This window comes from Thunnus thynnus, chromosome 22 (assembly GCF_963924715.1).
Source record: "Thunnus thynnus chromosome 22, fThuThy2.1, whole genome shotgun sequence".
Classification (NCBI taxonomy): domain Eukaryota; kingdom Metazoa; phylum Chordata; class Actinopteri; order Scombriformes; family Scombridae; genus Thunnus; species Thunnus thynnus.
Window position 1 is genome coordinate 2,046,898 of NC_089538.1, and position 17,519 is coordinate 2,064,416.

The 17,519-nt window shown below is 38.1% G+C and overlaps 1 protein-coding gene across 1 annotated transcript; it reads right to left on the bottom strand.

Moving 5' to 3' along the window:
- Positions 1-5,434: 5,434 nt before the first annotated feature.
- Positions 5,435-11,111, bottom strand: rwdd (RWD domain containing 4). Its single transcript, XM_067579936.1, has 6 exons — positions 10,925-11,111; positions 10,108-10,188; positions 9,845-9,954; positions 8,897-9,047; positions 8,582-8,690; positions 5,435-6,397 (listed from the first exon to the last, which is right to left on the bottom strand). Exons 1-6 carry the CDS (start codon positions 10,946-10,948, stop codon positions 6,306-6,308), a joined length of 567 nt encoding a protein of 188 aa, XP_067436037.1. The 5' UTR covers positions 10,949-11,111; the 3' UTR covers positions 5,435-6,305.
- Positions 11,112-17,519: the final 6,408 nt, after the last annotated feature.

A 17,519-nucleotide genomic window follows, 5' to 3' on the forward strand; every position in this document is an offset into this window, starting at 1 on the left:
GTCTGAAAACGAGTTGTGGGAACTCTGGCTCAGCAGTCCTGAATTTGTTGCCTGTTCTCCAAAATTCAAATAAGTCCTGTAAATGGATTCCTGGATAAAACTGCCAGTGCTGCTGTCTGTAGTGATGCTGGACTGGGAGCCTGAGGCAAGAAAGTCTTCCACTGGTTTGTTCTTGGACATCTGCTGTCTGTCTTCTTCCACAACTCTCACTAAGTCTTCAAAGGCCTCCCTGGTAATGGTGGGGGGAAGGCTTCGGACCTCGTATTTCTGTCCTACAAACAACTGACCAACAAAACAGCAAATCACACATGAATCCATCATCCTACATATACAAATATGCTGATTGTTGTGACTCTGCACCATTATACTGTTGAATAATACAATAGGATGACATCTTACAACAAAGTTTGGACCCTGGGTTCCCTGACATTGCTTCAGATTCTCCACATGCAGCTCTACAGTGTCGTGGTGTTCAGCGACAGGGTTTTCAACACCCCTGCGGAGGTCAACCATCCTGAAGTCATAGCCTCTCTGCTTACAGTAGAGATACAGCTTGGGATACACATTATCCATGAGTGCACTTCTCTCTGCAACTGTGTCTGAATCACACACATACACAATGTACAAAAATGTTACGGCTTCCTTCTATATCAAGAGTGAATAATTTTGCTCTGTAAAAAATTGATAGACTAATTCAAGAGTTAACAGCAACATTTGCAGCTCTATGAGGCTGTGTGTAGACACAGCAGTGCATTCACCAATATACTAATGTCAGCATGTTAACATGCTCATAGTGAAAACATGCTGATGTTAGGCAAGTAATGTTTACCATTGCTGCACCTTAGTCATCTTAGTGTTAGCATGCGAATGTGCTAATTAATATGGAACACAAAGTACAGCTGAGGCTGATGGGAATGTCATTGGTCATTGTTGATTGGTCATAAGCCAGTGTATTGAACAAATTGACATTTTGTTTTGATGATGGTGCCAAATGAAAAGTCAGGGGATTCCCAAAGTTATTTCATCCTGAGGGGAACATGAATATCTGTACTGAATTTCATGGCACTCCATCAAATGGTTGTTGAGGCATTTCATTGTGATCCAAAAAATTTCAACCTGCTGGAGGTGCTACAGGAAGAAGCAGGGGATCACCAAAAGCCTTCTTCCTCTGGGAACCATGAATTTCTGTAAATAATTTCATGGTAACACATCCAGTAGTTGTCCAGAAATTTCAGTCTGGACCAAAGCGTACACAACAGTATGAAAGTGTCAAACCAACAACATACTAATGACATCAATGTTTTCCAAGTGTTTGCCTCTCAATGGCACTACAACAAATTCATCAAAGTTCTTCCTCTATGGTATTGGTCCTCCATTAGTATTGTTGCTATGACTACCTGCAGTGTAATCTAATTTGCAAACTGTGGTTAAAATGTTGAATGGAACCAAATTTGAGGTGACTCGAACAATGGCCAGTCAATCAAAAATAAGTACAGTATTTTCCATGGACTAAACATGAATGATCAGATTTTCAATTCCTACCTTTGTATCCACCACATATGTAGACCATGAATCTCTTCTCTTTGAGAGGAAATGGAGGCTCCTCCTTTCTTTGAACCTCACTGGTCATTGGATCACACAACATGTATGGGATTGGTAGTTTGTTGTCCTCACTTGTTTTGTCTAAATCATCCTTGTTTGAGTTAGCTAACCCACTATCTGTCTCTCTGTCCTCCTTATTAATACAATCATTGTCCTTTCCCTTGCTTTCTTCTTCCTCATCTCCTCCCACAAGTGCCTCCATGCTCCTTAGTAACTTTGGCGAGTCCTCAGTTTTTCTCCCATATTCATGTAGATCTAGTAAGACCTTGACAGTCTTGACCTGTTAGCAAAATGAATATTTGGCAGGTAATTTAAGTAAAGCATTATGCCGTTTAAATGACAAAGTTATATCTTTATACTTCAACATACCTTGAAACAATGGCCATAGCGCAGTATCTTCGTTGTTCTGTCCTCTAAGAATGGGTTATCTGGGGTTTTGCATGTTTGATGCAGCTGCACCATATACTGAAAGACATATGGGATCATCCAGTGGTAAAAATCAAATTTGGGATTGTTTCAGTAATAAATGAATGGTAAAGTAAATTTGCAAACATTTGGTGCTCAGCGTTGTCTGTAGCACTTACTCTGAGGGGATCTGTAATATTGGACTCTGCCTTCTCATTCACTTTGCTGTCATAACCCTTCTTGTTTGTCTACAGAATAAAATCATCAGGGAAAAAAAACATTTATTCATTTATTTCAGGTGCTAATGTGCATTTTCACACCTCAATCTGTAACATTCATAGTAATAACACCTAATAATTAATAACAAGACTAAAGGCCCAGTGACACCTGCATTTAAAACTGTTCAACTTTACATGCAATGTACATCGCCTTACAATAAGAAACTGTTGGTCAGAACAAACAACAAAGATTTTGCCCAGTGACACTAGTATTTATGATAGTGAAATTTATTTCATTGGAATAGAATCACCATGATCAGTGGATGTGTCACAGCGGTGAAATAAATTCAGATGGAATACTCACAATGACTTCAAGTTTTCAGATTTTTGGGGATTTTTGGGGAAGGCATTTTATGTGTTTATTAGTTAGGCAACAGTATAGAGACGACAGGGAAGACAAATGGGGAATAACAACAAAAGTACCCGGACAGATTTGAACCAGAGATGTTGCAGTTTATACATTCCTGACCATGAATGTCAGGACTAAATATCATGGCTACCCAGCAGTAAGCATATTATGGGATATTTTGACACAGTACCAAAAATGTCAATCTCTTGGGGGCAAAACGTAAAACCAAGAGATCAACGAATTTTCCAGGTCCAGATATTTCAATCTGGACCAAATTGGTGATCCACCAATCAAACAACCAGCTGACATTGCCAGCCTGCTAGCATGGCTAAAAAAATAGAACAATTTAGGACCATGAATATCCATAGTAAATTTAGTATAAATCTGCCCATTTGTCTTTGATGTTATGTGCTGACATTTTGTCCTGAAGGTTGCGCAAGAAAGAAAAAGAAGAAGAAACTAGACAGCTTACATTGTGTCCAAAAAGGAAATGGTACATCCTGAAGGGAGTATGAATATGGTAAAAAAAAAAAAAAATTCTATGGAGATATCCCCATTTATATTTATGTTTCTTGTATAATAAAGGTGCATTCTTTTGGATCCATGTAGTTAATTTAATGGCAATCTGGCCAGCAGTTTTGAAATGGACAGATGGACAGACTGACTAATGTTGCCATACTACAGTGCTATTCAGGGACCAGATCCTTCAAACAATATGTCAGGATTATTGACTGTACAGTAACTCCTTAAATATTTAACCCTGAGGGAGAATACAGAATATATTAGATGTTGGCAGGTTGAGTTTGTAGAGGCTGTGCAGTATTTATAAAACTAAATTGTTGAGGTATGGAGCCATTCTGCTCTCTCTCTCTCAAGAACTCTTTGTTTCCTACAGTCAAAGCTCCTACAGTAAAAACAATAACTGTAATGTTTGTACATAGATCACCTGACATAGTGAAGTTGCCCCGTTGTTTATGGCTGGAAGTGTTAAGACCTCTTTGCCCTCCTGCAAGACATGAAGTTAAAATATTATACAATATCTATTAAGTACAAACTGGACTCTGCCATTGACTGAACATTGCATGGTCATGACTAATGTGGCACTAGTGTGTGTAGAGAAATACAAATATAAAACCCAAATATTTGTATGAGGACTGATAAAAAGCTACAACAGTACATATGAGCGTATTATGCTGAAAGATTTTCTCCACCAGCCTACACTGACTGAGATCACTAGAATTATTATCAATATTCTAAAATAATGGAGTGTCTAACAACAGACTCATGATTAAAAAAATGTTTTTAAACGAATAACAAGTCAGTGGTAGTCATCACTGACAATTAAAATTATACAATATGTCTTTTGCAACACTTACTTTCTTCTTCTTTTTGGGGAAAAGCCCGTTTCTGTAGTAGGTCCACATTCTGTCACACCGACCGACCGACATCCACCTGTCAAGCTACAGGGCGTGAAATACTCTACTTCCGGTCGCGCTTTTCAAAATAAACCAATAACAGGATGAGAAAATCTATAAGGAATAATTAAAATGGAACTGAATTTTCAGTTCCATTTTACATCAATTTTATAGCATATGTTAGCATATCAGCGATACCTTCTCACACCTGATGAAGTATCATATGAAGGTTATCAATATATACAGTAGGTAGCCTATTCCAGGAATGCCCTATCATCTAGTATTATTGCTCACATTCAGTATTTAGCTTGTCCAATTGGAATTGGGCAGAATTTAAAAGGCACTTTAAACATCAAAGTCAGTGTACTTTTTATATCTAGTACTACTCAGCCTGTGAAAACAGTTGTATAATGTCTTCTGTGGTTACGGAGGAGGTTCGTCATGTCTGACAAAATTACCCTGATGATGTCATCAGGGATGTCTCAGTTAGGGCTTAAAGGACAGAAATCTCAGCATCTGCTCCTTCACTTTTGACCATTGTTCCTTGACATTTATGGAAGTGCAATACTAAATCACCAGAATATCTCTTTAAATTAAATTATTTAGACATGGTCAGTACGGAAACACAACTAGTAAAGCCATTACATTTTAACTGTAGGCAACAGTAGTTTTTTTTCAATAAGCTATATATTCCACAATGAGAACATTTGAGTAATTCTGACTTCATGTGAGCTACCCGAATTTTAACACTGCAGTCATATTGTAACAATCTCTGGTACCATGTTAAGGTGTAAACATCCACTGTGAAAGCCACCATTTCATCTGAAAGGTTGTTGTTGGATCTGTTGTGAAGCCTCAGAGATAAACCACATGAAGTTTAATTGTTTTGAGTTTGCACACTTTGCCAAAGTATCAAGTGTTGGAGTTTTATTTTTTAAGGCAAAGTATCCTGACTTCCTCCCTGACTCAGGTACATTCTGGTAACTTGAAAGTTGGAGCAGAACCAGTAGGCTGAACCTTAATGTGGCCTAGAAAAACTACTATATATAAATAAAGGAACTGATTACACACTTCAGTGCTTGAGCATGAAACAGTCAAGTGACACAAAAAAGTCTCAAAGTTCTCTTACTAGCTTTTCCACAGATTTCAATCAAATCTTGCAGTCTTCCTCGGTGAGTGGGGTTTTCTCTGTTGTCATTGAGGTAGCTGGAGAAGACTGCAAGATTTAGTTGACAACTGTAGAAAAAGTTAGTAGGGGGATATTGAGTTATTTTTTGGTCCAATGTCTGATTATGTCCACACAGTAAACTGCCATCAAGCACTCTGTTAGACTGAACTCACACAGTTGATCAAATGCATGGTAAATCACATTCTTAGACCAGCAGTAGACCAAATATGGTTTTATTTAAATATAAAATTTTTACGTTTCTCAGTTCATAGGGAAGAAAAAAAACTTGTCAAAATAAGAAATTGGTGAATGGAGTAACATTTTGTGTTATTAAAATTTCTCTATTTTCACAAAGTCACATGATACCTGCGAGTAACAGCAGGATGCTTATTTGACACATCCATTTATAACCACAATCCAACATTTATGTCTCCAGCGCCTGGCAGCTGGGCCTAATCTCAGAGACTCAAAACGTGGCAGTGACAGCAGGTACGTCCTCCCTGGTGGAGGATGGAGCAGAATATCTGAGTGCTGACTTTGTACGATGAACAGAACCTGGAGGCTGTGTTCACCTTGCTGCTTTCCACAAACATCACAAACACATACAGAAAAAACACTCAATTCTTGTGGATTCCCAGCTCAAAAACACAGTTTAGCTGGAAGTGTGTGTGTGTCCTGAACTCCACTATTACCCAGTGGCCTGCTTTGATTGTCTAGGTAGAAGCAGCCATACTGAGTGTGACATGTTGGTGAAGTTGGATGTGAAGGCATCAGGACAGGAGCAGCAGCATCAACAGGCTGCAGTTAGTTCACGCGTCACTGCATGTTCTTGTAGAAAGTAGCACAAGGTCGCTGCCCACAGGCCTAGTCGTCATCTTTTCCTCCTGTTTTACTGAGCTGTAACAGAAAAACAGCAGGAAACAATTACAGGTGGTTATATGTAAAGGTTTTGTATCAAGTTTGATTCAGGTGGTTTTCACTTACATGCTAGATGGTCACATCACACAGCGATGACGAGGGAGAGAAAAGAAAAGAACATTGAAAGGTTAATGATGAACATCACTGCTGGCTCATTGTTAAAAAGATGATTAGGTGCACCATCTTGTGGAGGAAAGGTAAAATGCACCTACTTTGATAACGTCAACCCAGTTCCAACCTCTTGGCAGTTCCCCTTTGTGATCTGTAAACAGAAATCATTCTGTCATCTGTCCACATCATAGAATCACTACTGACGTTGAATCTAATCTGTGATCATAACTAAACTTCACTTCAGACTTTATGGTAAATTTTAATGCAACATATAATTTCATTTTAAGACAAACCTAAAAATTATATTAGGTTGTAACCTATAAATTGGGACACAAACATTGTTATAGTTTAAATGGATGGATTTAATGTAATGTGTTTAATGATTATTTTTTATAATTGATTAATCTGTCTATTATTTTCTAGATTAATCATTTATTCTATGAATTGTCAGAAAATAATGAAAAATGCTAAATTATAATCTCCCACAGTTCAATGAAATGTATTCAAATGTCTTGTTTTGTCCGATCAACCGTCCAAAACCCAAAGACATGGAGTTTACTGTCATATTTGTCAAAGTAAATCAGCAGATCTTCACGTTTAAGAAGCTGGAACCTCTGAATTTTTGGCATTTTTGCTTGAAAACTGATTAATTGATTATCAAAATAGTTGCTGATTCATTACCTGTTTATCAATTCGTCCAAAAATTGTCACAGCTCTAATTTAAACTGGTGTAAATATGACAGAGGTGGTGACAGAGTGATGTCCTTAGTCCACTGAAATACAATGTGAAACATAATTGGCAGATAAGATAAATGGTCCGCAGCCTTTTTATTATAAAAAGTTACCTGCATTAATTAATTAATGTATTAACTTGAAAGTATCTTCCAGTCTCCTGCCTGTATGTGAGGGGCAGGTGGAGTGCTCTGCTGTGTTGTTATTAACGTCATATCTCCAGCAGTGGAGAGCAGCCTCTCTGATGTGCTGTTAGCTCCGGGGAGAGACATTGTTGTCCAAGATGCTGAGCGGCTGCAGGGTTTTTGAGATGAAACAGACTGAGCACTCAGTTATTTTCTTCACCTCAGAGATGGTTTGAGTTGTTTAATGTTGCAGTTTGTGTTGGTCAGCTGGTCTCGTTTGTTACTGCTGGAGCTGCTTTAGACTCTGAGTGACGGCATAGAAAGTTCACAATACTACATACTTCACATTATAGATAATTATTTGGTTATTATATCAAAACATGCTTGCAACTGCTGCTGTTTGTGAAGATGAACTCTAGTGTGTGCACTCTGTAGACTGTCTGGGTGGTGCAATGCCTTCACAGTTGAGTTCCATTTTTTCGTTCCATCAACATCACATTATAAACTACCATTTAGAATCGATGCAGAATTGTCCACGTCTGCATCACAATGCATCTAAGAATCAATTTTTTTCCCCCCACCCCTGGAGGGCAGACTGTGTAATGAGCTGCTGTCTTAGTGTGTTTTTATTCATATTGAATTCAGCTTTACTAATCTGCTGAACACACAGATTGCAGACACATCTTCAATGAAAACCGTTGTGCACATATGCGCAACATTATTTTCTTAGTAAATCTGGCCGTCACTCTGATCACATGGTGCATCATCATCTTCAAAGGACAGTGTGAACTGTGAAGTGCAGCAAAACCTCAGCTGCTTGTTAATTGGTGATTCATCATGAATCAGATCTAATCATTCATGGGTCCCTTTCTGGTCGATGCAAGTTTTGGATTGGATCCAAAATTTTCATACACTGGCTTTGCTTATTTCAGCCTTTTAACTACAAATACCGTCTACTTTACTGCTGCATTTTTCAGATTATGAGTATGAAAACCGAACTTCACAGTCATTAACATATCTTGATTATGTTATCAGCTGCTCCAAGAACAAACTGATACTTTGGAAAAAACAGGAAAAAAATGACAGCCACAAGCATCTGCTCCATGAAATCTATTTGACTTTCATAAATCTCTTTTATATCCTCATGTTTCTATCACATTCTGAGCAGCATGTTGGCAGAGGGCCGACCAGGGACCGCTAAAACCCAGTGATCTGCCCACACCAGGCTGACAGTGAGCCACCACCCCACACAATGTTATCTCTTCCTAACGTGGTATTAGTGTTACCTAGCGATGCCTGGCCAAAATTCCACTTAGAAGTACACAGAAGTATCATGTGCTTCTGATATTTATGAAATTCTTAATTTTTTATGATGACATAAATTGTGGAGTTTGAGGATTTAAATCAGAAGCTGGCGAGTAATTCCTGCTGGGTTTAATGACTCCTCACGGCAATTTCACTAGAATGGACAGCCATACCTGTTCTGTTGATGATCCTCCTCTTCTGAGCTTTAGTCAGCTGCTCCTTCTTCTCCTTCTTCTTGGCTGTAGAGGGAGTGGTCATGACCTCACTGTTGGATGTCAAAGTCTGCAACAGCAAGAAATAACCATGACAAGGTCTACATAACAAGTTCTGCCCTTAGCCTTGCCTCAAGCTTTTGAGTTGATCATTAAGATTATAAAGAGCACCAAGGGTCAGGAGAGGATGTTATAGTAAAGAAACACCACAGCAGTCAGTGCTTCATACCAAAAATGGTAAAAAAAAAAACAGTCAGAGTGGTGAAATGTACTGACCACGGCTGTCACTACAGGCTTGTGGTTCTCCATCAGGGTTTCCTGATTCTCTTTTGCCCACTCAAACAGGGTGTACATCATCGCAGTGCCTAGGTTAGCCTCCACCTGCTCCTCCAGCTTAGACAGGATCAGCTGCTTGGTCTCTGAAGAGCTGCCATTAAATTAACATAACAGAAAGAAAAATAAATACAACAACTGTATCATACTGTGCTCACAAACTCAAGGAAAAGATTTGTAGACATTCAGGCTAAAGTCTATAATTTGAGAAAAAATTCCAAGTGGTCAAAAAGAGACAGGCAGACAACAATTATTTTTTACAATTTAAGGAACATACACGTGGTGGGTATTTTAGAGGCTGCGTCAAGTATTTAAAGACTCTTTATATTTCAATTTGATAGCTTTTTCACCCATAGATAAGTTCAGAATTCAGTTAATTTTTCCCCAGAATTTCATGTTGAGAAATACAGTTCACAGAAATCTAAATAAACAGTTAAATACAATATCTAAATAGTCAAACGTATTCTAAAAACCTTCTTTTTGGTGTCTGGTCAAACTTTTCTGAGGGGGTGGAGCTTGTTTTGGGGGACTGATGAATGAATGAATTTCTCAAATCATTCATTTTCACCTTGATTGCCTAATTTTTTCAACAAACTAAAATGTAGCCTATCAAAATATTTTGAAAGAAAAAAGATATACTCACATATAAATATCCACACATAGTGGCTTTAAACCAAATTTCCTACATTTGAATGCATTGGGGTGACAGCAGATGACAGTATTGACACTGCTTAAAACTATATCTGTAAACTCTTTTTTTATAGTTGTACAGTACAGTTTAGAAGTGTTTCCAGATTGAGCAGTCATCTTCTAATCTACCATCAGTGCTTCAAATGTAAATTAACACAAGGTGGTTATTATCTGGAGTATAGCACTGTGATTGCAACTTACATCCTGTTGTTAAAAAAGGCATCAAGGGTGACTTGTGGGGCTGTCTCGGGGTAAGTCTCTGGCCACGAGACGTCCAGGATGAACGCTTTGGAGTCCTCCAGGTCTCCTATCTGTTGTTTAATATTCAAGAAGAAGTTAAGACAAGTTCCTCACACCAAACCTACCAGTTTGATCAAGGTCTTAAAGTACAAATGAAACAGCATCTCCCTTTCCTGTTGAAATCATGGGAGGTTCAGACTGTGACACATAAGGACAGTACTAACCCGAAACTGAAATGAAACTGGACTGAGTTCTTTGAAACACTCATCGCCCTCGTAGATGGAACGCAGAGCCTCCAACTCCATCTGATAAACATGACAGCAGAGGATCAGCAGTGACTGGAGGTTAGTGAGATACAAGCAGCATCTTGTCCTGACACCTTCCGGTCGCCAAACGTCATTCACAAATAAGGCACATTAAACTTGGAAATGTTAGGTAATTAAGAGACATGACTCGGGACCATTTCTGGAAAATGAGGACTTTTGAGTAGTTCTTAAATTCGGCATACATATGATCCACGGGGCAGCCTTGACCTATACTAAATTTAACTCAACTTGCTAAAGCCGCTTGATACGACTGACTAACGTGAGTCTAATCTTAGTGGATGACTACGAGGAAAAATAACGATATTATTGACTGAATTGTTGCCAATCGATGTTAACTTATACACCGAATTAATTAATGGACGTCTTGTATTCCGATAATGTCTTGAGTTACGGTTTATGCGGCCCCATCCCGCTATGTAAGTAAAAAACACATTCATTTGGTTGACTTTTGAACGGAGTTTGGCGTGACGTTTACTCCGTAATGAACGGCACGTTTTAGGGTTTAACAGCAGCTAGAAATACGTTTGACACTCTGGTCTGAGTGCTTTATTAGCTAGACAGACCTCTTGCACACTGAATAAAAGCTGCCATGTTGACTTGTTTTGCTGTGTAACGGACAGGAAAGCCGTCAGCTGAGCTCAGCAGAGTTACAGCAGTCACGCTAGTTAGCAGCTAACAGCAGCTAGCCTCCTACTGCATCATTATTCATTCATACCTCTTGATCCTCGTTAGCGGTCATGATCTCCCTCCTGTTTCTCTGTGGAGAGTTTAACACCTATACAAATTCCAGGGTTAACAACCCATGTCTATTATTAAAACTTTACTATGTTAAATTTCACAACTTCCCCAGCTGGTACAGCCAGTGCCACCATGATAATATACGCATGCGCACTTTCACATTCATTGTGAACTTTGAACCGATCATTAGTGAATGAAATCGAATGGTGATGATAATACATCATGCTGATACCACATAATAATACTTTATCAAAACAAATCTCAATTAATTAAGTTGGATTTCATATTAAAAAAAGCTAAATCTAAAAAATAAATAAAAATAAAAAATACTTGAAATGATGACAAAAAATATATTTTTGGAATTATCTAAACTACAGACACAACCGGATAACATGTAGACAAAGAGGAGAAAGCAAGATAAACATTTAAAAGGTTAAGATTTACATTTAAAAGACAATTTAAGAGAACGAAGGGGAAAATTTATTCAAGTTATGAAAGTTAATTAATGACAATCAATGACAACCATGTTCTAAAACCCAGACACTGAAAGATAAATAAGTATATATGGTCAAAATCATTAATCAAAAGTGAATTTAGTACACAAAATTATTGGAAGTTCAGTCTGCTCAAAAGGTAAGGGTCTCTGTCTGAGGTGTGGTGTCTTAAGTCTGCATCTGGTAGGCCTATTACTATGTGCCTTCTAATCCCATGTGGGACGGACCATTTAAGTGGTGTGACACAGAAATAAAAATCATTCATGTTTCAGAAATATGATATATATCTCTTCCCCCAGGGAAATGGTTTCGGGCATACTTTTATGGAGAATTGAAATGACATGAGATAAGGTAATAAATAACATATCTTGGCAATAAAGTAAGTAATAATATGTGTCTAGGAATTTTGAACTGCATAGTGTTTATCCAGAGAAACATGTGTTGGAGTGATTTTGACTGGACAATGTCTTTGTTGTTTCTGTGGATTAGAGAAAAAAACCTGCTTACCATCTGTTCTTTCCTTGTATTCACACAAAACAGTCTGGATGGAGCCTTTTATAAGGAGAAAAACTGACCCATTGATTCAACTAAAGTAAAAATACACTTTTCTTGGTTTTGATTTGTTTTTTTATTAATGGAGAAATTCAACATATGGAAAAATAAATAGAATTTTGCAAAGTACTACTTGAATATGGCACCTCAGTATGTTAAAAACAAGAAGGTAATGTAAATCTATATTGTTTTTGTTAAATATGGTATATGTACATTAGATATTATTTTAGTTTAACCTAGTTTGATCTTATTTATTTATTTTTTTCCATCTTTTTCTATTCTATGATTATATCACTCAGTTTTAGTTGGAAATATGTTGCATGTACAGTACCAGTCAAAAGTTTGGACACACTTCACTTTCTCATTCAAGTGAATGGGAAGATGTGTCCAAACTTTTGACTGGTATTGTACATGTTGTTCTATTAATAATAAAGAACTAATGCAACATATAGTAATATATTAATATAATACATAACAACATAACACATTAACATATATTATACAATTTATGAAAATTAAATTCCCTGCTTTTAATCTTTATTAAAATTGCAAAGATGCAGCCTTTTTCAAGTCGGGCTTAGAAACCAAAAACGAAAGCTAAAGCTCTGTAATCCAGAGCTTGATAACAGTTATCTATAAAAATGAACATCTGAGAAACAATCAATCAGGAGGACATGGATAAAAGAGATAAACAGTGGGTGGAGCATTAAATGTTGCACTGCTATGACTGAAGCTGAAGTGAGAAAGAGAAATAAAAAATAGCACCTATGACCATGTGTCCAGGCCTAACACACACACACAGACAGAAATTCCAAACTAAAACAACCAGAAATCAAACTCAAACCTTAAATTTTCTGTCGTTTAGTTCTTAGTTTATTTTCTTAACTGTATGTTAACTTGCTGACTTCAACGACAGTGTTTGGTTTGGCACTCCTCACTGTCATCATAGCTATGACATGGCTGTGACTAGCTATGATGCTTTGTTGTTGGTTATGTGCTCAGTTTAGCTACGCTGCTACATTCAATTAGTGATGAAGATGAATTATTGGCACTTATTGCTGCCACATGCTTGCAAGGGTTGTGCTGCTGGCCGCTCAGTACTGCAGAATCTCTGTGTATTCATTTACAATATGAATTTAAAAAATTCAGAAGTTCAATCAAAAGTTCATGTAGCAGTTGAGCTTATTTCATGTGATGTTGTCTGGCATGTGTGCTAGCCTTGCTGCCAAATGATAATTCCTATCCTCCTGTATGGGCTTCAGGCTTATTTCCCCTGGTGGTTTGACATTGTTTCAGGGGTTTCTATTAGCTCATGTGTGCTGAGCTGACCGCTAGAGAATACTTTACTCAACTTGGTTTATAGCTGTTCATATCATAATGGAATCTATTGCTAAACTCATTGCTAATTTGGCTAGCTTTGAGAAATCGAGGATGCCTTGCTCGCACAAGTGAAACATGTGTTTCTCTACATAGTCTATTTAGTTGTAGAATATTTCCCTTGCATCAAGATACTAGATGTATCTTGTTGAATGTTTGTCTGAGAGTAATCAATGTTATTGAGTGACATCAGAGATGAGAGGGGCTTTGCTAACATTCAGAGTAAATTGCGACATGTTGCATAGATTCAGGATGGTGAATCACTGTTGTTTTGGGGGTTTTACTGCTAATTCTTATAAAGCAGAGAGCAAACATCATTTTATTTTGGGGGGATTAGCTCCAAGCAGAATCCTTTTCAGTGCTCTGATTCTTTGAGAGCTCCCTCAAACAGCAGAGCCTTTTCAGCCAAATATAACTGTGTAACTATTTGCTATAAATGGTTGAATTCTTGATGTGTTTCTGACCGAACTAAACATTAACAAGCACATCTCACCAGTCTTATAGTTTACATTTTATTTCAATTGTTACTGTCCAATCCTTTTTTCTTTACCTCCTCTAGTAGCTATTACAACCAATTTGTTATGTTCTTTAAGAAATTACAATTGTATTTACATTTGTAGTTTTGGTTAAATTTGTACGTGTCCCTTGAAAACGCAATAAAACATTATGATATGCGGTATATCATGAAAGTATGAAGTATGTGTTAACAGCATCTAAAGCAGTCCAACAAAGAAGGCTGATGCAATACTCATGTAAAGTTACAGTAAATCTGCTTATAGAACCACTGTGTAAAAGTGAATTAGCTTTGATGTACTAAACCAATAGTACACGGCCTAATGTGACTGTAATGTTAAAATGCCAGTAGCAGTGTTCACTGTGGGGGAAGCAGTGATGATTTCCACTGTGCAGCAGAAAGTGACACGTGGTGTTTGAGTTGTGATTATGTTGACACTCTGAGTTATTCGCCTCAGGTGAAAAAGGCAGCCAGCGGTGGAGGAGGAGGAGGAGGATCAAGTGAGATGGAGAGAAGAGATCGCTGAGAAAGATCTGGATTTACTGTGATGTGAATGTATTTATTGCACTCTTCTGATAAGAAGGAAGATTGTATTTGGACATTGGTTCCTTCTGAGGACTTAACATTTGAAAGCAGCTGACAAATATATAGTTTCATTGTTAAGAAAAGGCTCTGTAATTTCCTAAAACATCTGGTTACTGAAGTTTTTAACAAATGTCAGTCAAACAGGAGGCAATAGTGCATTTGTGGGGGACTACTTTCAGTGGCAGATTCACATTTGGTGCTCTACTGAGTATTTCTGGCAGCAGGACGGTGTGTGGTTGTGTGTGTTGAAGGAACATGTAACCCAGTTGACTCATTGATGTGTTTTTAAGCTCTACTGCACAGAGGAATAAGATATATCAGACTTAGATACACAAACAATTCTTAGTAAGTTCATAAGTAGGAGATATTTATTGTTGGTTTCACTCTGCACTTGAGATTTGTTGACAATAAGAAAAATATATCCTTAAGCGGCAACTACCATGACTTGAGGCCGAGGCCAATGCAGAAGTACCTTAAGATGCAATGCTAATGTTGGCTCCAACGGCCTCCCATTCAAATAGCGTCAACTTCTCTGGAAATACTAAATCAGTAATGTTTTTTCAATGAGTCATTATGGTCTCAATCTTTAAATGCAGGCCCTCTAATAAGTGTGCTAGTGGTCAAGTTATTGCTCCCTTAATGAGATTTTAAGACTTAGTAGCTTAGAGCACAGTTGAGTCCTGCCCATCCGAGAGGGAAAAAGCAATTCATCGCTCTCCATTGACTTTGTGTTGTGTTTAGGTACCTCCTTGTCACTACTGTCTGTTAGCAGACAACAGAAAAATAAAAGCTGCTGTGTGGTGGAATGCACTACCAACAGGGTAAAGAACCCAGAGAGTAAATTTTTACAAGCTGCTTAACTGAAAAAATGAGCCTTTAAGAAGATAAAAGTGGATAACATTACAGGGCTGTGTGCTGTGCAATGGAAGAGACAGACCCCACCTGAGCTGCACAGACAGCCTGCAGCTCAAAAACCCTCCATAAAAATGACACATATACCTGGATACGCTGCTAGTCACAGAGATCATGCCGGTTGGAAGTAAAAACAGCAGCTGTTTAATTGAAAGGAATGTAGTGTTTGTAATGCATGTTTAAATCACAGAATAACTAACCTGCATTCAGCTGAAAAGCTAACTGTAAAAATAGCCTATATTGGAAATGATTGCATGTCTGTGTGTGTAATTTCCCACCTATGTCTACAAACTCTAGTCGCCCTATCAGCTGTGAGAAGTGTCATGCAAGCCTGTTATGTAGTGGAGTTTGCTATACAGTTGTGCTATCTTTACTTTAGATGTGATGTCAGCCCTTGCATTCGTGTATTGCATCTTAGCATATGCACTGTAACGGGTTTCAGCATATGCTATAAACTACCTTTTCCTCTCTGGTAGACATAGGGTGCTAAAATAATCCTTTGACATGCTGAAATCGTAGTAGCTAGCTAAAAATAATGTTTTTAGCTAGCCCACACGGCAGACGTGTGGGCATTGATTGACAGTTGTGATTGACAGTTGGCTCATCTGCTGCTCTCCCCGGCTCGGGGACTTGCAATGAGTCGGACTATGGTTGAAATGTTTCAGGAAGTTTAATCTTCCTTGATTACGATACCTCCTCTGTTAGCACAGTTACGCTAAAGTAGCTAATGTTAGCCCAAGTGTGCAGCGCTTGGTGTTCCCAGTAAGCTAGCATTAGCTTGGGTCTGAGGTAGCGGGGTGTGTTTCCAGACTGTGAAAGGCAACACCCTGCATGCCTTGTATAGAACATCCTGACTCCAAACGGAAAAGATGGCGCTGACCATAAGCTGCAACTCTGGGCTTCAAACTGGCTCCAGTGCAAAACAATGGATGACGTCACACCTTGCTACATCCATCTTTACATGCAGTCTATGAATATCACCAGACTTGTTTATTTAATACTTAAAATTTAAACCTGCAGCTGCTCCTCTTACTTAGAATATGTTACATTTTTCCTCTATTGTAAATTCTTTCTTCTATATTATTTAGGATTACTTAATTTTGTGTATATTTTGTGTATATGCACCACAACAATAACAAGGCAAATTCTTTGTATGTGCAAACCTACTTGGCAATAAACCTGATTCTGATTATCCTTTGAAGCTAACCTCTGACAACTGTTGGAGATATGGCACAATACCTTGACCTAAATTTAGTATTTGTCCCTGTTTTGTTTATTCATTTGTTGTATGCACGAGGAAGGTGACATGATACACATTCCTGTCAATGGTCTCACACAATCCACTGATCTACAGGTGGTGGTAAAGCACCATGAAACCCAGCAACTCACCAGAAAAGGCAGGAAGGAAGACTGGTAGATTGTAAACATGGATAGAAACAATGCAGGCTTCATACTTTTATGAAAAATCTGCTGTTAAATAGGAAAGAAATGCATTCAACATGAAACCTCAAGGATACACACAAAATGTTTTGGTGAGAAACACTAAATGTCAACAGAAATTTTGTTTACAAGAAAACCTTTAAGGACACCTTTACATAATACAGAATAGGTTCAGATACTCCGTTTTCCACATTCTTCCACATTCCACATTCTTTCAAACTGAATTGAGTTAGATATGTATTGAAAGAAAATCACTTGAAATGCTGCAGGTGCTGCTCACAGCGCTGATGCAGAATGTTAACCTTCACGATTAACCTTAAACCTGCAGTGCGGAACTTTTACATACAAATGAACGTCTGTTACATTCAAGCCGTTGCCAAACGAGTTCACACAATGCTGATTAAGCTTATCACCGCCACTGCTTAATCAGCATTGTGTGAATTCATTTGGCAAGGGCTTGAATGTAACGGACGTTCATTTATGTGCAAAAGTTCCGCACTGCAGGTTTAATACTGTATCAGAGGAAAGTTGACTGAAGGTTTCACAGTGTGGTGCTGTTTTAATAGACTGCATTATGTAGCAGACGAACCCATGAGCACAGGAAGAAGTTGAATTCTTTTGGAAACATTGGTGTTTTGGTCTGGCAGTCGATCTGTGTGTGCGCGGGAGCACACATATATGGAATCAGATCAGTCTCA

Coding starts and splice junctions, on each gene's coding strand:
- rwdd (XM_067579936.1), bottom strand. CDS start 10,948: ATGACCGCTAACGAGGATCAAGAG. Junction 10,189..10,924: donor CCGCTAACGAGGATCAAGAG/GTATGAATGAAT, acceptor CATGTTTATCAG/ATGGAGTTGGAGGCTCTGCG. Junction 9,048..9,844: donor GCCTTTTTTAACAACAGGAT/GTAAGTTGCAAT, acceptor ATTTAATGGCAG/CTCTTCAGAGACCAAGCAGC.